This window comes from Nannobrachium achirus (genome assembly GCF_963921795.1).
Source record: "Nannobrachium achirus genome assembly, chromosome: 9".
NCBI classification, from domain to species: domain Eukaryota; kingdom Metazoa; phylum Chordata; class Actinopteri; order Myctophiformes; family Myctophidae; genus Nannobrachium; species Nannobrachium achirus.
The window spans coordinates 67083542-67107414 of record NC_137818.1 but is presented as its reverse complement, the minus strand read 5'-3'; the positions used below and the strand labels follow the sequence as shown (position 1 = coordinate 67107414).

The window sequence follows — 23873 nt, the reverse complement described above, 5'->3', positions numbered from 1 at the left end:
GGTGCAAAAGAAGCGCTCCCTAGCTCCGGTTCAGCCAATCAAAAGCTTCCGTGGGCGGGGTTTTCGCGTCAAAGACAAGTTTAGGGGCTGTTAAGTATGACATCATTTTGTAGGCAGAGGAGAATTTCTGCCCCCAGTTTCCGTGAATCTTTTTACTATTTTTACTATTCACACATTTTTCTTCTCTTTGTTGTTGAAAGGAAAGTGTTAGAATTATACTTTAGTCGTTGGGTTAGCCTAACCCTAACCCGCCGTAGTCATGTTATGATGAGTTATATCTAAAATAAATCCAAGTTTTTTTTTCTAAGTGTTGAACTTTGGAAGCAAAGCGCTCGTCTTCTATAACGCCATGTCCCGTTTTTTTCCGTTACCGACAATTAACGATTTGCATTGACGTTGAACCTCCTCCTTTCTTTCACCAGTAAATCCAAAAATAGTGTGAATTCTTCCACAGCCTTACTAAAAGGCAACCTCTCTGTCTCTCTCAAGCCCTGCCATGCACGACTGTAAATTATATGTAAACAATACACGAGCATTCCACTTAATACAGTATCTGGCTTAAAGTCCTGTTCGCAATTTGGTGTTAGGGGAGTTTCTCACCTGAACTGAGTCAGTGGGTCCCTAGACATGAAAAATCACCGAGGTGCTCGTCCGCCATAGTGCCACGAATGGCGCAATGGCCAAATCAAATATGGCTGCCATCGGCTATGATGAAAATCCAACCTTTCTGTTTCTGGGTGTATATGCACATGTAATACCTCTATTTGGACTAATTGTGGTGTGGGGAATTCATTTATGATATTGTTTTGACCATTTCGGGTGATTTGGACCTCAAAAGGTCATGGTCAAGGTCATTTTGCTATTCCGAAGACCGTGGGCCATAACTTGGCCAAAAACAGGTGCAGTAGGTCTAAATCAACTAATGCTGACATGTATAATTCATTTCTGACATTGTTTTGACCATTAAGGATCATCTTGTCTTTGAAATATCAACGTCAATGCCATTTTTCAAAAACGATTTTGTTCATTACTTGCACTTTTATAGTATTTTTTGTAAGTTTGTTACTATTTTATAGTAAGTTTGTTTTGTTTATAACAAAAAACATACTAATGAGAAATACAACAAGTAATCATCCACATTTAACTTTAAAGGGGGGTTTTAAATGGGTGTTTAAATGAGCAAATAAGACTATTTACGAATAAAAGTGACAAATAAATTTTTACGAATAAAAGTGACAAATAAAATCACACAACAAAAGCACACAAAATTAAATAACAATTTCCCTCAAAGTGCACCATATTGTGATTGTGTGCATCCAAGTTAGTATGATGTGTTTTTACAGGATGTATTTGCCATTGTTCCATGGCAAAATATGATGCACCGATATCCATCAGCAAGGCCGCCATATCCTCGAGAGTCGAAGTGTTCCTTGCATCCATCCATGTTCCATTGGTTCTAGTCTTTCCTCAGGTTCCTTGGCTGTTGCAAGCAGGTGGCAAGACATGCACTAGAAAGGTGCCTTGTTGGTCTCAGCAGTTGTACTTCTCTGCTACCAATGCTGTGTCTTGTTCTGTCAAGGTCTTTGCCTCTCCAAAGTTTGTTAGATATTGTATTCGGTCAGAAGCCATAGCTGCATGCTGAGTCTCCCCCTGGCCCATGCAGTCATCTCCAGTTTCCAAGGCATATGTCCCCTGATCACTGTCTTGGCTAGTGGTGCTCCAAGATGAGAGACTGCTTGATGCTGTAGAAGCATGTGCCGCTGCACACCTAGTGCCATACTGCTACCAGATCTACTTAATCCCCAGTGCTTGGAAGTATCACTACGACAACTCTCTGGGGTCCACTCATAATCCTGACGACCCATTATTCCTTCCCTTAGGTTAGGGTTATGGGTAGGTTTAGTTATAATAGGGCCAGTTGACTCCACATGCAGCAGCAGCTTGGTGACAGCCTCCTCAATCTAGTTCAAGCTTTGGGATCTCTTCACCTCCAGCCCCTTTTGCAGGGAGCCACTCATCATCATCAGAGATAACAGAGTCGACAGACGCACCCATCCCTCATCAACGTAACAAATTCTGGGTGTCTGAGGAGAACAAACAGCTCTCCAGCTGTGTGTTCGGAATATGGTGTCCTTTCAAGCTTGTGGCGATGTAGGTAGAACGGCTGCCTTGGAATCTGAAGGTTCCAGGGTCGATTTCTGGCTCCTCCTGCTTATTTGTCGAAGTGTCCTTAAGCAAGACACTGAACCCCTAACTGCTCCCGATGAGCACCTTGCATGGTTTCATGGTGTGAATGTATGTGTGAATGTGTGTGTTAATGGGCGAATGTGAAATACATTGTACAGCGCTTTGGAGAAGAGCGCTATATACTGTAAATGCAGTCCATTTACCATTATCAGCTCTGTTGTCTCTGTTGATGATGTCGCTAGTGGAGAAGAGAACCCAGACATTTTGAATAAGATTGAGGAGGCTGACACCTGGTGCATGTACAGCCTCCATTATAACTAAGCCTATCCCTAACCTTCACTAACCTAATGGTCAGAATAATGGGATGTCGGAACTATGAGCGGACCCCAGAGAGTTGTTGACTGGGGATGAAGGAGATCTGGCAGCAGTATGGCACTGGTGAGACTCACTTCCACTGCATCCAGCAGTCTCATCTTGGAGCACCGCTAGCCAAGACAGTGATCAAGGCACATATGCCTTGGAGACAGGAGATGACTGCATGGGCCAGGTGAGGATTAAACATGTAGTTATGGCTTCTGACCGAGTACAATATTTAACAAACTTTGGAGAGGCAAAGACCTTGACCGAACAAGACACAGTATTGGTAGCAGAGAAGTACAACTGCTGAGACCAACAAGGCACCTTTCTAGCACATTTCTTGCCACCTGCTTGCAACAGCCAAGGAACCTGAGGAAAGACTAGAACCAATGGAACATGGAACAGGGCATGACATAAAGGCTTGTCCTGTTGTCCGGGACAAGTGCCCATACTATGGAGTGGAGGGAGCAAAGGGGGGTCATTAGCCGTGCTTTTGTTATTATTTCAATGTATGACATTTTTATCCGGACAAGTGACTTTTGTCCCCGGACAAGTGAATGGGAAAAATACTTGTCCAAAGGACAACTGCCTCAAAAAGTCAATGTCAAGCTCTGATGGTTGGAAGGAGCACTTTGACTTTAGTACACTCCTGCCATGTCTGAAGCAAGACACTCGACACTGATGGAATTGTGCATCATATTTTGCCATGGAACAATGACAAATCCATCCTGTAAAAACACCTCATACTAACTTGCATGCACACAATCACAATATGGTGCACTTTGAGGGAAATTGTTATTTAACTTTGTGTGTGATTTTGTTGTGTCATTTTATTTGTCACTTTTATTCGTAAATAGTCGTATTTGCTCATTTAAACACCCATTTTAAACCCCCCTTTAAAGTTAAATGTGGATGTTTACTTGTTGTGTTTCTCATTAGTATGGTTTTTGTTATAAACAAAACAAACTTACTATAACATATTAACAAACTTACAAAAAATACTATAAAAGTGCAAGTAATGAACAAAATCGTTTTTGAAAAATGGCATTGACATTGATGATCCTTAATGGTCAAAACAATGTCAGAAATGAATTATACATGTCAGCATTAGTTGATTTAGACCTACTGCACCTGTTTTTACTTACTAACAATTACTAACAATGGCCAGGTTATGGCCCACGGTCTTCGGAATAGCAAAATGACCTTGACCATGACCTTTTGAGGTCCAAATCACCCGAAATGGTCAAAACAATATCAGAAATGAATTCCCCACACCGCAATTAGTCCAAATAGAGGTATTACATGTGCATATACACCCAGAAACAGAAAAGTTGGATTTTCATCATAGCCGATGGCAGCCATATTTGATTTGGCCATTGCGCCATTCGTGGCACTATGGCGGACGAGCACCTCGGTGATTTTTCATGTCTAGGGACCCACTGACTCAGTTCAGGTGAGAAACTCCCCTAACACCAAATTGCGAACAGGACTTTAAGCCAGATACTGTATTAACTCTTCCTGCTCACTTCACAGAGCTGCCGCTGGCCACCCTGTGTTACACCAGAACTGGCAACCTATATAAAACTGTAGACTGACTACACAACCACCACAGACTGCAACATATTTCTGGTCGGTCATCTTTTTTAACAGTCAGTGGCGAGTGGGACGGACCTGTGCTTGTCTCCTTTGACAGAGAGAATGAGGAGCGCACAGAAAGGACAGGGAAATATAGGTCTTAAATGTAACTAAATAACGCCGTTATTTTTTGGAAAATGTAACTGGGTAACGATCCTGCTATATTGTAAATGTAACTCGTTAGGTTACTCCATTACAGCAAAACTAACGTCGTTACGTAGCACCATTAGTTATAACGCCGCTACACCCAACACTGGTGACATTTAGAACCAGCTGGTACACAGGACCGCTGAGTGACTTCCCACTTAGTGACTCCAGCACTTAGAAAAAAAAAATAATCACCTGAACTGAATTTCTTGACAGAAAGTAGCTTATAACATGTCTACTGTGGGTTTTTATGAAACAAACACTTTGCAGATAGAAAGAGGGATACTCCAAGCTTTCCATACAGGCCCAATATTGGTGAGTTTGACGTTGTTTAATACAATCGGATAGCAAAAACTGTTTTGATGCATCGGCTGCCTATAGACCAACACGGAGCTAGAAAGGAACGCCCATAAACGTCACATCCGCTTTGAGCGTGGGGGAAAACAAACCGCCTTTCCCCATTGAGTTAATACAGCGTATACAGTACACTATCGTTTTAATCACGTTCAGAGCGATTTTTTTGGACGATAAAACACTCGACAGCCAAGAAAAATCCATCAGAAGGACTTCTGGAACGCAATCGCTCACTTGCCATAGGAAAGTTCACTTATTATTAAGATAACAAGCCTATTATGGATGGCTGGCTAACGCACTGCTGTGCTGCACCGGCTGCACGGAGCTAATATACCTCGCCACCTCATCTAAACTATCCTGCCTCTTCAAAACCTCTGGAATAAAACGGGAGTCGGGACCCAACTTTTCTTTAAGCAATATTACACGAGAGGGTGTGCATTTAGCTACTGTGTCCCTGAACGTCACACGAAAACCGCTAGCCAGCCGCCTAGCATAGTGTGGGGAGAGAGGAGCGCTTGCTGTCTTTCATGACCAACGCAGCTGATTTCTTTATTTGATGAGAGACAGTGCATCTGTGCTCGTTATATGCACGGTTGGAGAGCCTGTTTTCCATTGAGAGCCTGACTACCTGTTGTATAACTTTACTTTTACCACATATTCAGTTTACACTACACCAAATCTATTTTTGACAATCTATGCAGTCATTGCAGTGCCAACAATCTGATAGGATAGAATTCGGAGTTCAAGTGTTTTGTATCAGAGTCAGATTTATATTCCCCGCAAATTACACAAGCACTGACTGAGATGGAGATCTGTCGTTTCTGTAGGCTCTCTCTCTCAATCTACTCTACTCCCTGTGTTACAAAAACATGTTTGCATACAGTGTTCAATCCTGGTAGAGACACTAATATTATGAGATATGATCAATTAAACGTGCCACAATATAAAACGTCATTAGTCGTCAATAGATTTGCTAAATACACTTCCAAACTATGGCACCCTTCTCCTGTGTCCTTGGATTCACTAAAACGTGTTCCATGAACATCATTGCTGAATTAATAGCCTTTGTTTTTTGATATTGTGATAAGTGTAATTGATCATGTTCATGGAAATGTGAAAGTGTGTTTCTTACCAGGCGATTAAATCAGTCAGATAACCATGGCATTGATCCGACCAGTTGATAATTAATCCCGATGCTAATGCAGAGAGTTTTTTTTGTCCATTGGCAGTAAGGAATCGATGTAATTAAGTGGTTTATAATCAGACTCAGATTATCCCCCATGCATGCGTCAAAGTTGCACAATATAAAGCACCCGTGGGTCCCCCTCTTCCCTCTATGCTACAAAACCTGTTTACATTATGTCTTTAATCAAGTGGTAGAGACACAATTACAAGATATGATCAATTAAATTTACTATAATATCAAAAACCTACAGTCGTTAAGTCGTCAATGATGTTTAGAACATGTCGTAGTGAATTCAAGTAGGATAGAGACCTGATCTTTGAATATATGGCAGGATCGACGCCAGTTTAAAAGTATTTTCTGCAGGTTTGAAACTAGGATAGGATTGTGTTGTGTTGCGTCGTGTCAGTGTGTAAATCCTTGCATGATAACAAGCTGTTAATGGCTGTAGACTACTGGAATTCAATTAATGTGCTCTATAACCATCATTGATTAATTAATGCTTTTCGTTTTTTGATATGATAAAGATTAATTTATCATATAGAAAATGTAACGGTGTCTAATACCAGACGGATATATCAGATAACCCATGGTCTTTCATGATGCGACCAGTCCTTAATAATATGTGTCCCAGCACCCCCAGCAGCTAGTCATCTCGGGGACTGTCATTATTCCCTGTAGCCAAAATGTTTTTTTTTTTTTTTTTTGCTCTTTTTTTTTTTATGCCACAACAGCATCTCATAATATCTAGGCTACATTTCACTTAAACGCCAGAGCTTAACTCTGCATGTAAATAAGACTTTTTTTAATTAATGTGAGAGATCGGTACATAATTCTGTTAGTCCTCCCAGTTTATATTAGCTAAAATGCTAACTAGCCAGCCTTTGTTAGCCGTTTGTAGCCAAATGCGGTAATATCGGGACTCCATTACTTAGCGAAGCAACCCACAGTATTTATCCCATTAATTTAATGCCACGTGTGTTCCAAATGAACAATTATTAACCACGTAATGTATGATTTTGTGTATTATTATTTATTATTCTTCCGCCGTTCTTGACTTCCGCTGTTTCTTCTTCTACGCTGGTGAAATGATCCTGGAGCGGCCTGGAGACGTCTGTGACGTATGCTCCGGTGCGGAAGCTTCCTTTGTCACTGAGTTAGCTTAGCATTGAATAGATCAGTGTCGTCCTAAACTATCTAATTCTAACGTTCAGGGTGTTTGTTTTTTTGGACAATAAATTGACAGCCAAGAAAACATGGATGGAATGCAATCGTTCACTCGCCGTCGGAAAGTTGACTTTAGAGTAGACTATTCTGGTTGACTGGCTATGAGTGGCTAACGGCTAACGCTAGCTAGCGTTAGCTAGCGCTAGCTGCAGCGCTAGCTGCAGGCTATAAACAAATAAAACGTGACCCAACTCTATTGTTGCTCTCTTCTACAAGCTCACAACGCGAGGCGGTTAAGCCTGTAGATTGTGTTTTATTATCAGGTCAAATAATCCTTCTGGCTGAAGTTACACAAACACTGATTATGCTACATTTAGCACAGTTAGCCCTGTTGCACACGTAATAGGTTCACTTCAACCTCGTGTTGAGCAGTTAATCCTATTTGCTACGTACGTCTACAAAAACCTTCATATTTCAAAGATAACGTGCTTACTGAAGTCTCACAGATGTCACAGTATGGTACGCTCAAGCAGAATTACCCGTATCTTTCGTATTGTTTAATAAACTGCATTTTAATCCGATCAGATGCCATTTTCTGTTGTTTTTCAGCCATGCGACCCCATCGGTTGCGAGGTGTACTGCACTTAGATACATTAATACCTTTTTAAGGAAACGACGACCGATCGGATTAAAATGCTCCTCATTAAATAATACGATCATTACGGGACATTCTGCTGGAGCGTACCCTATGGTGACATCTGTGAGCCTTCACTAAGCAATTTATCTTTGTAATCTGACCGTTTGTGTAGACGTATGTAGCAAATTGGTTAAACTGCTTCACGGTTGGCGCACTGTAGCGTCTTTACATTTAGCCCAATAATGCTTGAGATGCTGTTGTGGCATTATCTTTTTAGAGAGCAATAACTAAAGTTTAAAACATACATAAACCACTTTAGCCCTATGTTATACCAAGGCTATTTGAAAATAGACGATCTACAAGCTCACAACGCATTGCGGTGCGACGCGTTGTGAGCTTGTAGATCTGCTATTTTCAAACATTTTGTACTTTTACTTTTGGTACTTTAAGTACATTTGGATACCAATACTTTTGTACTTTTACTCAAGTACATTTTTTATTCTGGACTTTTACTTGTAACAGAGTGATTCTACATTGCAGAATTGATACTTTACTTTATTATAAAATGTTGGTACTTTTTCCACCACTGTGTAAACGTTTGTGTTCTCATGCCAATAAAGCTTCTTTGAATTGAAGATTGAATTGAAGATTGCTCCCCATGTGGCGGAGTCAGGTCATTGCAGGTTAGAAATTTATTTAAAACTTGAATATCTCAAAAGTACTATTTCAGCATGGCATCATTCTATAAGCCATATCTTCAAAACTGTTGGGTCAATCTCCACAACCAATATATCATTTTGTAGCTATGATCCCCAGCTTTCAAATGAAATGAAAAAATGAAAATGAAAAAAATTGCAATGACTGGCTCCTGGGGAGATTGGGACACATATAAGACAATTTAATCCCAATGCTGTTTAATTTTAAATGCATCATTTTTTGTCCATTGGCAACCAAGGAATCAATGTAAGACATTGCAATTAATTAAAACATCGCTATACTATTAGAAAATCAGATTTGAAAAACACGGAAATACCCATTCTACTAATGGGGGTAGGTGTAAATTTCCCCCACGCTTGACTCCGCCCCCAGCTATGACGCGCTGATGACAGAACGCCGTGTTAGAAAGGAACGCCCATAAACGTCACATCCGCTTTGAGCGTGGGGGAAAATAGAGTGCCTTTCCCCATTGACTTAATACAGCGTATACAGTATACTATCGTTTAAATCACGTTCAGAGCGATTTTTTTGGACGATAAAACACTCGACAGCCAAGAAAAATCCATCAGAAGGACTTCTGGAACGCAATCGTTCACTAACTGGTTCACTTTCCGTCGGAAAGTTCACTTATTATTAAGATAACAAGCCTATTATGAATGACTGGCTAACGCACCGCTGTGCTCTACGGAGCTAATGTAGCTCGCCACCTCGTCTAAACTACTCCTGCCTCTTCAAAACCTCTGAACGGGACCCAATTTTACCCTTTACGTTGACCACAGTCGGAAAGTTCACTTATTAAGATAACAAGCCTATTATGAATGACTGGCTAACGCACCGATGTGCTCTACGGAGCTACTGTAGCTCGCCACCTCGTCTAAACTACTCCTCCTGCCTCTTCAAAACCTCTGGAATAAAACGGGACCCAATTTTACTCTTTACGTTGACCACATATTCAGTCTACGACACCAAATTGCCAATCTATGCAGTGCCAAAAATCAACAAGCTTGCAATTGGGTTATGTTCTCCCTGGCATATAGGACATAGAAGTCGGAGTAAAGTGGTTTGTAATCAGAGTCAGATTAATATATTCCCCGCAAATTACACAAGCACTGACTGAGATGGGGAGATCTGTCCGTTTTTGTAGGCTATCTCCAAGTTACACAAGCATGAGATAAGATCGGAGATCTGTTTTTCTCTCCTTCTACTCTACTCCCTGTGTTACAAAAACATGTTTGCACATGCAGTGTTCAATAGAGACACTAATATTAATATGAGATATGATCAATTAAACGTGCCACAATATTAAACCATTCCCATTGCCTAATACACTTAGAATGGCATCCTCCTCCTGTGTCCTTCCCGTGTTCCATGAACATCATTGCTGAATTAATGGCCTTTGTTTTTTGATATCGAATCATGTTCATGAAAATGTGAAAGTGTGTCTCTTACCAGGTGATTAAATCAGTCAGATAACCATGGCATTGATCCGACCAGTCCTATAAGGACAATAATTAATCCCGATGCTACTGCAGATAGTTTTTTGCCCATTTGCAGTAAGGAATCAATGTAATTAAGTGGTTTATAATCAGACTCAGATTATCCCCCGTGCATGCGTCAAAGTTGCACAATATAGCACCCTGTCTATGCTACAAAACCTGTTTACATTATGTCTTTAACCTGGTAGAGACACAATTACAATATATGATCAATTAAACTTACTATAATATCAAAAAACAACGGTCGTTAAGTCGTCAATGATGTTTATAGAACACGTCGTAGTGAGTAGGATAGAGACCTGATCTTTGAATGGCAGGATCGACGCCAGTTTAAAAGTATTTTCTGCAGGTTTGAAACTAGGATAGGATTGTGTTGCGTCGTGTCAGTGTGTAAATCCTTGCACGATAACAAGCTGTTAATGGCTGTAGACAACTGGAATTCATTTAATGTGCTCTATAACCATCATTGAATAATTGTGCTTTTCGTTTTTTGATATGATAGGTTTAATTTATCATGTAGAAAATGTAACAGTGTCTAATACCAGACGGATAGTCTAGATAACCCATGGTCTTTGATGATGCGACCAGTCCTTAATAATATCAGACAATATTTAATCCCAATGCTGTTTAATTTTAAATGCATCATTTTTTGTCCATTGGCAACCAAGGAATCAATGTAAGACATTGCAATTAATTAAAACATCGCTATACTATTAAAAAATCGGATTTGAAAAACACGGAAAACCCCATTCTACTAATGAGGGTTGTTAAATATTTCCCCCACGCTTGACTCCGCCCCCAGCTATGACGCGCTGATGACAAAGCTCCGTGTTGGTGTATGGGAGGTATTGCAACCCTAGATTCATCCTATAAAATAAAATAAAGAAATCTAGTGTTGCAATTTGCGGCTAGCACTTATCTATGCCTCACTGCCAGAATGTCCTGGGTTTGATTCACGCTGGCGGCGTGTTCTCTCTGGGGTTGGCGAAAAGGCCTTTCTGTGTAGTTTTCATATTCTCCCCGCGCCCCCTAGGGTAGGTACTAGGTAGTGGTAGGCTACCGCAAATTGAAACACTAGATTCGGATGAATCTAGGGTTGCCAATGCATCAAAACAGTTTTTTTCTGATTGTAACGTCAAACTCACCAATATTGCGGCTCTATTGAAAGCTTGCATTATCCTCTTTCTATATGCAATGTGTTTGTTGCAGAAAAATCCACTGTAGATATGTTATGAGCTACTTTCTGTCAAATCCGAGCAGACATGTTTTTTTATTTTTTTATTACTTTTTTAAGTGTTGAACTTTGGAAGCGCTCGTCTTCAATAATGTAACGTCCCGCTGCCTCCTACAGAATGTGACATTTAGAACCAGGTGATACACAGGACCGCTGAGTGATTTCCCACAAGCGCTTCCAAACTCCAGCATTTAGAAAAAATCAAACCTCGGTTCGAAGTGGAGCAGTGAATCTGACCAGCTATACCCTGTGTGTGTGTGTGTGTGTGTGTGTGTGTGTGTGTGTGTGTGTGTGTGTGTGTGTGTGTGTGTGTGTGTGTGTGTGTGTGTGTGTGTGTGTGTGTGTGTGTGTGTCTAGTCAGCATATTCCACAACAGTGCCCTTTAATCTGTTCCTGTCTGTCAGTACAGTACAATACTGGTGTGGCTAGGCTGCACAGGTTATTTAAAGGATGAATCGATGAATCAGATAATGGCACTTTCATTCCATAGCTCACAACACATTGCATCACACCTTGTAGATCGCCTATTTTTAAATAGGCAAGGTATAAAAAGGGCTAAAGTGCTTTGTGTATGTTTTATAATATTATTTCTGCAAAATAACTACTTTACTGTACTGTATTGTACCTTACTGTACTGTACCAGACCTGCCAACCTGCACGCATTTTGCGTACAAAGCACGCATTTTTAGGTCTCTGTACGCAGGTAGCCAGGTACGCAAACTCCTTTAGCGGCTACGCATTTTGTGAGGCAAATATTTTTCCTCCGTGTCGTGTAGTTCCTCCCAGGCACCACATGCATGGTGTGTGAATGGGGTGCATGGGGCTGGGGAACGGAAGCAATGCTCGTTTTGTCGGCAGAAGAAGAATGGGGAGTCTGTTTTGTTTTGGTTTAGTTTCAGCATGCACCCATCTCACAGCGACGAGTTATATTTTACATAACAGCGATATTAATCAGTTTAAGAAGTGGGCTGCCTGTTCCACTTTCACTCTAAATGAGTATGAATGAATGAATTAGGCCCAAGTGTATTGTCAAATGTGAACAAATTATTTATCACCTGTGAATAAGACATTGGTCTATCAACAATGAGTAGCCTGTAGCCTATATGAATGGATATACAGACGTGTGTGGATATACAGACGTGTATGTGATCTATACACAATGTAGGCATATAGGCCTACGGTATATCAATTAATGAATGGAATAGAAACCGATATGAATTGAATACTTTCAACTTCTTGCAAATCATGCACAGAAATGTGGTTTTATTTAGGCTGCTCAACTAACAAAGACATGTTTATGTAAAGAGCCTACTTGACAATGAAAAGCTATTTTGTAATTTGAATAACATGATTATATTGATATATGTTCATTCATAAAGTCACTGGTGATAGACTGTTTTGCTAGTCTAATGTTAACTAACTCTGAGCAAGTGCAGCTAGTATATAACAATATTGCCAATGCCACATTACTGTATTGCCTGGTAATACTAGCCTACTTTTTCTCCAGACCAAATGACATTTTTATTTAAAAGGTTGTTGTTATAACATCTTGCCTCCATTAATAAGTCAAGACATGCAATGTGCTACATTTCTGGTGTGAAATTTATTTAACATAACTGTAAAGGTCCCACCCAAGATATACGCTCTTCTGTGCGGGAAAACCGCAAAAGTTGCACTGCGGGTGCTGGGTGGGTGCTGCACGGGCGCTGCGGGCACCGCACTGGCACTTCGTGCCCACGAATGTGTACAAAAAAAAGGGATGGCAGGTCTGCTGTACCGTACTGTACCGTACCGTAACGTACCGTACTGTAGCATACTGTACTGTACCGTACTGTACCGTACTATACTGTAGCTTACTGTACTGTACGTTACTGTATTGTACTGTACCTTACTGTACTGTACTTACGTACTCTACTGTATCTTACTGTACAAGTAAATTGTTTTGTTGTGGGATTTCTGTCTAGATCTATGAATTCTATGTGTTCTAGATCTATGTTATTGATTCTATGTCTTCTAGATCGGTTTTTGATTTTTTTGTTCTAGATCTATATTTTACATTCTATGTGTTCTAGATCTATGTGTGTGTGCATGTGTGTGTGTGTGTGTGTGTGTGTGTGTGTGTGTGTGTGTGTGTGTGTGTGTGTGTGTGTGTGTGTGTGTGTGTGTGTGTGTGTGTGTGTGTGAGAGAGTGTGTGAGAGAGTGTTGAGTGTGCCTGGCCTGCTCAACAGCGCCCCTCCTTTAGTGTGTGTGGCGACTAGAGGTATTGTCAGGCTACAGACATACAGTACGCAAGTATTCCTACCATAGGAGATGCGGTTGCATAAATTAGAAGGCGCGGCTTGTGATTGGCTGGAGCGGAGGTCTGGAGCGCTCGGCTGTCCAGTTGATATGTTGATCAGGGATGTTGAGGCTGTTGTGAATGGGTTGGTCTCTACTGCTGCCATGACCTTGACTATCATCTCTGCATCCCTGGTGACACGACTCCAACCATATTCATGGTGTGGCATGGAGGAATGGAGGTGCAGCAGCTCTGCAGAGAAAGCTGCAGTGATTGGTTTTGTGTAGACCCACTTCATCCGGGCAGCAGGATTGAGGGTAATGCCATCCAGAACTCTCGCCTCCTTGTCATCTGCATTATAAGTCTGCTCCAGAAGCATGTCAGGAGAGACCCCATTGTGGTTGCCATATGCCCTTCTCCCAGTGCTTCATGTACCTCTGGGGCTGTGCCTGGCAGTTCCTTCATCTCTGCCAAATACAGATACAGAGGCAACATGCATCAACAAGGCATCAACTGAAAGCTTATTTTGTGCTATTTCAATCGGTGTGCTGACTGTCTTTTTAGTAGTGTAGTAGTGTCTCTCCACGTCTTAAGGTTGGAACTGGCATCCATCGAGTTACAAATTTTGATTATTGAGTGAATTGATTTTTTGCCCACCCCTACTGTCAATGCTTGTTGCAATTTAGAAGCACATGGCGTCTTAAGTTGCTTCAAGTGTCTTCTCTCTGTGTGTAAAGTTTCCCCTGAACATGAGGTGGAGAGGATCCCCAGTCTGGTCCAGGAGGAACCACAACCTCCACAACATGAGGAGAGGAGCTCCAGTCTGGTCCAAGAGGAACCACAACCTCTACAGATTAAAATCTTAGGTACAAAATAAAATAAATACACAATAACGATGCTAATATTTTTTGCGACCGAAGGTCGCATTATACCCTGAGAAATCTCGTAGCTTGTCTGACTGTCAGTATTGTCTTACTGTCAGTACAGGAAGTGGTGTCACGTAGGGCTGTCACGATATGACATTTTACATGACGATTAATTGTCACTCAAATAATTGGCGATTAACGATTTAATTGTGTTTTTGTCGTTGATAATTACATTTCTATTTGGCTTTTAGGCTTTGAAGTTGCATATGGCATATATGACACATAACCTAAACACACAATAAATTACTGACATATTTGACAACTTACTACTTAAAAAATAACATTGATAGTGGAAATAGCCGATCTACAAGCTCACAACGCGTCGCGATGCGACGCGCTGTGAGCTTGTAGATCTGCTATTTCCACTATTTCTGACATTTTTCAACATTCACGATTATGACGATTATGACAAAATAATTGCGATAATGTCAAATAATCACGATTAGACGATTATGTAATAATTGTGACAGCCCTAGTGTCACGTGATGTCAGTGAGTCACAGTGATCTGGTACAGAATTACTCATATATGGGCATAAAAAGGATGTCACGTGACATCACTTCCTGTACTGACAGTCAGACAAGCTACGAGATTTCTCAGGGTATAAAGGTCCATATAATAGTCATTCCCAGAAAAAAGAAAAAAAAACTTTTATGCCCATACATGGAGATTTCTGATGTCATAAATCCCAGGCAGAAAATGAGAATGTTAGGGTACCCCCTTATGCCCATATATGGAGATCCACAGGCATCAAACCAAGGCCCTAACTCATCAAGGCCCTGCTTGCCATTACTTACGTACGTTTTATGCCCATATATGGAGATTTGTATATTGCCAATATTAAGGACATTATTAAGGATATTATGTCATCAATATTAAGGACATATATGGGAATGCCCATATTTGGTAATCCATATATGGGCATGTGTTGACATAACATAACCATCATGAAGGGGTCTCCATATATGAGTAACTGGTCCCAAATACATCACTGGTCAGATGGCCAAGAATTGGTGCGACCGTCCCATTTCACCCTGAGGTTGCAAGTCACCCTGAGGTGTCTTACTAGTAATAACCAGTTATAGGCCCTAAGGGCGAAAAGCGACCTGAGGTCACACACGTAAGTGCGTGACCTCAGGTCCCGTTGGGTCGAACAGCGTCAGCAGGTTACTGAGGTTAGGGTTATGGTGAGGGTTAGGTTTTAGTGGTCGATCCAATGGGTGTTCGACCTAATGACATGTTACCGTCGAGCTTGCACCCAGTCCCATTCCCCATTTTCTTTTTTTTGGTGCTCATCACCATGTCAGCTGACCTTCCGGTTACCCGAAAATAATTGGTGACCCATAAGCTAGCGAACAGAGAAGAGTAAAAAAAAAAGAAAAAGAAAAAGACATGCAATTGTTGTAAAACCTTGACCATGCACAGTGACAGTTTTCAATTCCCACCATAAAGTGTATCTGTGAAGTTGAATGATTGCAGACAATACCAAATATCTTAGATAAGTGAGGATTGCTCTATGGTTTAGAAATATAGCATCTATTCACAGCTACTCCGACTACCACACCTACGAAACAGAGGTGCACTTAATAATTTGGTTGCTTTCGTTGTATCTTTTCCCCAGGCGTCATTCAGGCGCCTGTGTGTAAAGAGGTTTCCCCTGAAGCAGAGAGGAGCCCCAGTCTGGTCCAGGAGGAACCAGAGCCTCCACACTTTAAAGAGGAGCAGGAGGAGATACACACCAAAGATGAACAGGAGGAGATGCACATTAAAGATGAGCAGCAGGAGCTACACATACCAGTAGCAGTGGAACGTGAAGGTGATGGTGGTGCACACCTCAACTGAACGCAGAAAAAAACAAGCTTATCTAGCGTACTCGGTACAGTTCACAACCAACTAGTGATGACCATCTCGGCTCTAGACACTGTTCTGAATCTGACATCATTGAAGACCGTGATGAGTTGGAGACCATTGTAGAACAATCACAGTGTGTGTCTTTGAGCAACAAGATGTCCCAGGACCTGAAATTATCTAAATAAACTCCATGCAGAGTCACACAGGGAAGAAAAGTTTTAATAGTACAATATGTTGCAAAGGCTTTAGTCAGATGAGTCATACAAAAATAAAATAAACATATGAGGAACTTTAGTCGCAGTTGTGAACTTTTAGATCAGCTTTATTCACTATTTTTGTGCGATACTCTAGGGCAGTGTTTCTCAGCCTTTTCAGGCTGTGACTCACCAAAATAATCATTTGATCTGGGGACCCCCCACCCTGACAAACATATTTGTGGCATTCAATTTAGTTTGACTCTGTACCACAGATAAATATTATGAACATAACAGATATCATAAGTTTATCCTTATACTTGACCTTGCACCAGTTAACTGTACAGTCATGAAACTGTACCTTTTCCTATGCAAACATCTAATAAAGTCTTCAATCAATTATGGATCGACCAATATGGGATTTTCATGTGAAGAGGCCGATAACCGATATTAATAAAAAGACTAAACGTCTTTTTATTAATGTGGTTATAAACAATCTCATAAACTATCAATTATGGCCCACAATGCCCAGTTTGTCTCTATTCTCAGATCATAGCCTTTGAACTGGAACCGGAAGTGCCGATCGGTTTCGAGTCAATGTTGTTGTTGTTTTGTATTCATTTCTGTCATAAACATGCAGGCCTCCAACTCCTCAACCGTTTGTCCAAAATGAACAGGGTAAAGAGTGTGACAGAGTGTAGAACGTCCGGAAGTAGCACACTTTCGTAGCAAGATCGCGCATGCACGTGCATGTTCGCCGACGTTGATTGCTTAGGGAAGAATTGCTATATGAAAGCTAATCCTACTGTAGCTGGCCAGGGGAGGGGGGCGGGTGATGGAGGGCTGAATGAGTGCTCTGGATGATTCAAATAGGCACAGACACGCCGACCTCTGGTGGTTAAATGGCGATCGGCACCTTTTTATTCTCTAGATTGAAGTATATTCATATAGATTTATTGGTCAAAAGGCATATTTAGTGATTGCTCTTTGAAGCCAATAAGTAAATAATGGAGCATGACACACACTTACAACTTACTTGGTTGGAAAGAGGAGGAGGATATCTTTATTCTTATTATACATGTATAAATATTTTATATTTATACATGTAGGTGAAAGTGCAACAAAATTATTAAGAAAGTTAAAGATATTGAAAATGGCTGGCACCAGTTTGATAGACCTCAAATAAAGTCTGGCAGTCAGTGTTAAGAACCGATATGCATTTTAAGTACGAAAACAATTATAATAATAGTCCTCTCAGCAGAGGTGCGTCTTTAAAAACTTCCATTGACTGTCATCAGGACATTGAGTGAGCCTCCAGAGACTGGTAGCTGCACCAGTTTTGCACATTCATGGATAGATCTCATTATCACACATGGGGAAATAATCAGTTACCAAGAGGCACAAATAGTAAAAAAATGAAATCAAACCTTTTTTAACATATTTATTTTTTCTCTATCGATATTTTTCGATAATATATTTTATGAATATTGAATTCAATAATTGCCCGTTTCCATAAACGGCCGGTCCTTACAATCAATATGCTTAACTCAAGTTGCGTAGTGCTCCGCTGTAGTATGCAAATTAGCCATGTGCATGACATATAAATTTGCGTTCAGTGTTCAAAGGACTACCCATGTGCCATGACATGTATCTAAGATTTTTTGTAATGTAACATTATTGTCTGGGTATTATTACAGCAAAGATGACCAGGAGGATGAGGAGGAGAAAGACTCCACATCAGGATGCTGTGAGTTAAGCTTCTCATTCTCATTTTTCTTATTTTATTTTTTATTTTTTATATTTATTTCTGAGTAATTGTGTTGGTTAACTCTTTTACAGCCAACTTAGAAATGCTTGTGCGCTTATAATGCCAGAAATATTGGTAATTTTTCATTTACTTACTTACTGTACATTTACAGCCTGCACTGGTTTTAATAGACCACTAGAGAGCGCCATCTATAAGGCCATCACATCTCTGAACAGTGTTTGCTCTGGCGTAGATGAGGATGCAGCTGAGTCAACTGCCTCATTGATTTACATGGGGCGAGATCTCCGAAACAGCGTGGGACTAACTGGGAGTGTGGGCGCCCCACGTGGTCGCGCGATCGGGCAATCAACCTATCGACTGGGCAGCTGGGACCGCATGTACACGCCACAGCCACCTTTTTCTGGATCTAAATCCGACAAACTGAAGCGAAGATATGGTTTAGTTTTGGTTGGATGCTATGGCTAAACAGGGCCATGCTAATGCTGAAGCATTTCTCCATTAACGGGTTACGTCATAGACGTCAGATCTTACGCAATCTCATGTAACAGGGTCCAATATGATAGACTCGACCGTTTTTGTCCCCCCAAAAAATCCAAAAACTACAGAATGTGATGGAAAATGATCAAAAAGGCGATGTAAGGTGATCTGGCTGACTGGGATGTCCTAGAAATGAAGATAAAATCATATATTGTTGCGAATTACGTCGCCATGGTAACGCAGATCATAAAGAAAAGTATTGGCACCCAATTCCTGGCCGAGCCGCACGTTCTGATGTATATATTGTGGGGGTGGCATAAATTGTGCGGCAGTTAGTACGTGCCGAAATTTGCAAGAACATTAATGGCTTCACTAACTAGAAAATTAGCAATTTGTGAAATTGCGAGTGTGGTTGCCCGCCCCACCCCAGCACAAGTCGCTGGGATGTGCCGCCAGGACCCCGAGGAAAACATCGGGGCTCGAGGGAGACGACGTCGAGTATACCACCCGCGACGTGTGGTTAAAATTTGGTGTTAACTGGATGTTTCGTTTGTGATTTGGGCCCCTCCCGCTAACTTTGGAAGTCTGTTACGGGCGAACGGTATGGACTATCGAAATATCGCTTGAATATGTTTATCGCATGGGTCCAGGATCCTGTGTACCGATTTGTGTGACATTTGGAGAAAATATGTGGGAAAGGAGCAAAAAGTGTGTTTTGAAGAAAATTCTAAATGGCGGAAGATATTTCCTGACGCAAACAGGCAGGGCCTATATGGGGAGATGCAAGGAATCCAGGGAAAAGGGAATTTTCCGACCTTCGGTTCAAGAGTTATAGGTCAAAAGGTCAAGTGGGCTGATAGCGCCACCATGAGGCCGACTGATGTAAAAAAAAAAATGATTAATTCTTAAAATGATTATGAATCTCCTCCCCAAGTTTTGAAACAGTAGCCCCTATGGTTTGCAAGAGAAAAAAATAATTGAATGCGGGTGTATTAGTGTATTAGTGTAGAAATTGTTATTGTTGTTTGCCCTAAACATTCAACAACTTCATCTAAAATTGTGAGGCGCCGCTCCTGTGTTTGACTGACTGTAATATCAGTAAAGTTCTGCCAATCATTCCATCTGCATGTCAGTGACACTGGGCATGAATTAAATACGACTTCAACGGAATGGTGGGTTCAAGCTAGGCGGCATAGCTCAGGGGTAGAGAAACCGTCATTAGAACACGGATGGTTCTCGAAGGGTTCCTGGTTCAAATCCGTGCTCCCCCTGAGTTAATGTCAAAGAGTCCTTGAGCAAGACTCTGAACCCCTATTTGCTCCCGGTGAGTAGGTTGGTGCCTTGCATGGTTTCCTCCACCATCGGTGTATGAATGTGTGTGTGTGTGTGCGTGTGTGTGAATGGGTGAATGTAATGCACAATCTTTGTAAAGCGCCTTTGATTAAAGCGCTATATAAATGCACTTCAGGAGCTATTCAGGAGTGACAGATCCGGCAACTTATCCCATTACCGCCAGGAGGTTACAGTGGGCAGTTCTTACAATCAGACAGTGATCTACTCAGGGCAGTTGCCTACATCATTCCCATTCAAGAGCGGCTGAGGCCATACATGTCACAGGGGCTGTCGGTTGATGAAGAATTGTTAATGTTCATATTTGACCAGAGACCATGTATAACACAACATTTGATCACCACATGTTGATTGTGATTCACAACTACCCTATGATCATAGTATACTGTATCATTAGTGTAGAAATTGTTATTGTTGTACATTTTTTTTCAATGTGTGGTTTGTAATACTTGTGTTTCACTCAGGTTGTCAAGGAGCTTTGCAGGAAGTGCCAGCAGCAGGTTCCACTGCAGTGTTTGGAAGAACACTTGCAGGACTGTGGACCTGGGTAATTCTAACTTTTACATTTGTTTGCAAAGCTTTGCAATAAGTATGTCTATAGAAGTGTATAATTGTATTTCTTTGTTCTGTTGTACAGTTCATCAGCGGATACTGGAGCTCAGGAAACGCCTTCTGCTGTCCCATCTCTGTATGTATACAATGTTGGTGTGCATAATATCATTAAACATTTTATTTTGAGCTTTTAAATACCAATAGAGTAATGAACATTATGGTTTTGCAATGACCTCTGAATGACATCATGTTTGCCTTTAATATTTGTTGTGCCCCAAGTCAGCTGGTAATTAACATATGAAATGCAGACAAAAATGGCACTAGGGATTTCTGATTGAAAGAGGCTGGGTTGTAAGACTAGCTGATAAACTTTTATAATTCCTGTATTTACAACTTAACTGTTTTTCAAGTTTCCCGAGTTTTGGCCGCACATGTCTGCCCTCCAAAACGAGTTTCCTGAGTTCCGCCATTAAAATAATAATAAATATAGCTGCAAGCAGCGATAAAGTGTCCAAGCCATAAAAAGCAGGAAAGCAAAAAAGCATCAAGGGAAAGCAAAGAAGAAATCAAAGAAAAACTAGAAGCAGTGTTCTTCCGAATAGGTCTCTGGCAGGTCAGGTGGTTTTTTTGGCCTACTGGTGACTCTATAATAGGCCAAAGTGAAAAGCCTGCCATGCGTTCTTGGGCCTTTCAGGCAATCGGACGCTACATGCAGGATTTCAGGCATTTCATTCCAAAAATGTGTTTAGCAAAAGTTGACCTGCTGGTGGCGCAATAACAGGCCAATGTGAGAAGGGTGGCATCTGTTCCTTGACCTAGTGGGAATGTGTGTGCGAAATCTCACACATATAGCAGGCTGCGTTCATGATTTGAGACATTTTGTTCAAAAAGGAGCAATCCTGCAAACCTTGGAACTCTGTTAGCCAATTATGATATCGGACAAATCTGTCATGATTACATCACTGTAGAGATACTGTGTACTGATTTGTGTGATTTTCGGATAAAATCTGAAGGAGTAATATCAAAGAATGTGTTTTACATACTGTAAGTCGGCCTTCTGGTGGCGCTATAAATGGCATATGTGAAAAATGCAGGGCACAGGTTTTTCTTTGGCCTCTGGGAAGTGTGCATACAATGTTTTACACGGTGGAGTTATAGGTAAAAGCACAAATTGGCTTCTACACAACATATATGCAAAAGACTGTATACCTGTATGCAACAGACATAAAATGATGTGATACTATTCACCTGGACATTTTATGATACTGTACATAGTAAGTAAGTAAGCCTTGCCGAGTCATGAGGCCCATATGACTCGGTCGAGCCATGAGTCTCATAGGGCAGGAGCTATCTTCTGTTTCTGTAGTGTGAGGTAGCTTGATGTACAAGTACACCCCCTGGACATGACGTTAGTATGTCGCAGGGAATTACTCCCAATCCAACTCTTGATGCTGAGTGCCAAGCAGGGAGGCACTGGGTCCTATTTTTTAGTCTTTGGTATGACCCAACCGGGGTTTAACCCGGATCTCCCAGTCTCAGGGCAGACACTCAAACCACTAGGCCACTGAGCTGGTACATGATATCATTCCAATCCTTGGCCATCACAACATAGGTGTAGACATCACAGTTTGTATTATAATTCTTGGTTCAGGAATTATGATGCAAAATACATTATTTAGTAATGGCCGATATTGAAATATGCATCAAGGAGGGGCATTTTTGGGAAGGCACCATATTAAACATTGTTCAAGGACCCAAACTGTACACGTGTACCAAATTTCATGGTTTTTTACTTCAACCCCAGTCGGGATTCGATCCAACGACCTTCTGCATGAAAGGCATATGCCCTGACCACTACACTAGACAGCCATAGATTCTGTTAATCCTGTTTGTTAAAAAAGATTTTGGAGGCTTGGGGTGAAATCAATCTGAGTAAATGTAATCTGAGTATTTCTGAAATTTTCAAGTGATCATATTTTCTTTCACTCCGAACAGAAAAATAACGGCCGGTAGAGAAGGGCTCATTTTAAACATGAACGTGATCTGGAGTTAGATCAGACGTGTCAACATTAAAGAGTTTGACATAAGCAAAAGCCATGGGCATCCAGGATGTTAACATCAATTCAACCTGACGTGGGGTTTGAACTCACAATCTTCCGTATATCAGGCACAGGGACTAACCACTACACTATGGCAGTCACACATAATTGACCAGTCATTTAAACAAAAAAGGATTCATGTAATGTACTTGACACACTGAGTGCCCTCTTTCAAAATGATAAAGCGTCCCCCTTTGGCCAATTGGGGTAAGATTGGTTTCAGTGATATTTGGGCTAACCCTCTACAGTAGTTCATCATGAAAATTTGATGAACTAATGTTTTAGAGGCAGAAGAATAATTTGCATAAAACTGCAATATTCATTGAATTATTAAAAAAAGAATGTTTCAATTTAAAACAAATCTGATCCGACAGATCTTTAGATATTGGTCCAATGTTCATGTAAAAAAGGTTCTGTGCATGTGACGCAAAGTTTCCGGAATAAAAGTGTGTTTCAAACTGCTCAAAATGGCGGAAAATCTAAGGGCAGAGCTTACTTAACAAAGACACAGACGGCTTCCGCTTGAGTAAAGGCACGCGTGCAAGCAAGTTGCATGTCTTTAAACGAAACGAGGCATGACTTATGCCTATTTAAATTTTCAAATGCTTCGTATAGCGCCCCCCCCCCCCCCTTTGACCAATTGGAATAAGATTGGTTTCAGTAATATTTGGACTAACCCTCTACATCTTTGCCAAATGCCATGAACGTGTCACTTTGCATGTATGATTTAGAGGCAGAAGAATAATTTGAATAAAATTGCAATATTCAGTGAATTATTACAAAAATAATGTTTCACTTTAAAAGAAATCCACCGAGACAGATCTGACCGTATTGGTCCAAAGTTTGTGTAAAAAATGTTTTGCGCTTGTGACACGAAAATCCAAGGAGGAGATAGATTTTTACTGTTTTTCATATAATTCAAAATGGTGGGAGAACTAAAGGTCAGAGGTCAAAAGTCAGAGTGTAAAAGTTGTTCGGCATGAGGAGACGCATAAGTGTATACAGGTTTCATGGCTGTACCTCAAACAGAGCATGTGCTATACCTGTTCAAAGTTTGCATTTTCCAAAGGCTTCCTACAGCGCCACCCTTTGGCCGATTGTTGCGAGCTTCGTGTTTTAGCCGTTTGGCATGGTCCTCTGCCATACTGCCGAGTTTCGTAAAAAGCGACTGCACGGTCAAGCCACTAGAGAAAAAGTGGCGGAAGAATAATAATAGTAACGATGAAGTACAATGTCAACTAGAAAAATATTGTTCCTTCGAAAC

The 23873-nt window shown here is 41.0% G+C and overlaps 1 protein-coding gene across 1 annotated transcript in view; it reads left to right on the top strand.

Annotated features, from left to right (window-relative positions):
* LOC308291083 (uncharacterized protein) overlaps window positions 1-23873 on the top strand; it is a gene marked incomplete at its 5' end in the record, with an annotated part of 47528 nt that overhangs the window by 477 nt on the left and 23178 nt on the right. The window contains 5 exons of the mRNA XM_080732997.1: window positions 14131-14259; window positions 15940-16134; window positions 18061-18110; window positions 20423-20505; window positions 20596-20646. Of these exons, the coding sequence (XP_080589123.1) occupies window positions 14131-14259; window positions 15940-16134; window positions 18061-18110; window positions 20423-20505; window positions 20596-20646 (508 nt within the window). The remainder of the gene's footprint in view (window positions 1-14130; window positions 14260-15939; window positions 16135-18060; window positions 18111-20422; window positions 20506-20595; window positions 20647-23873) is intronic.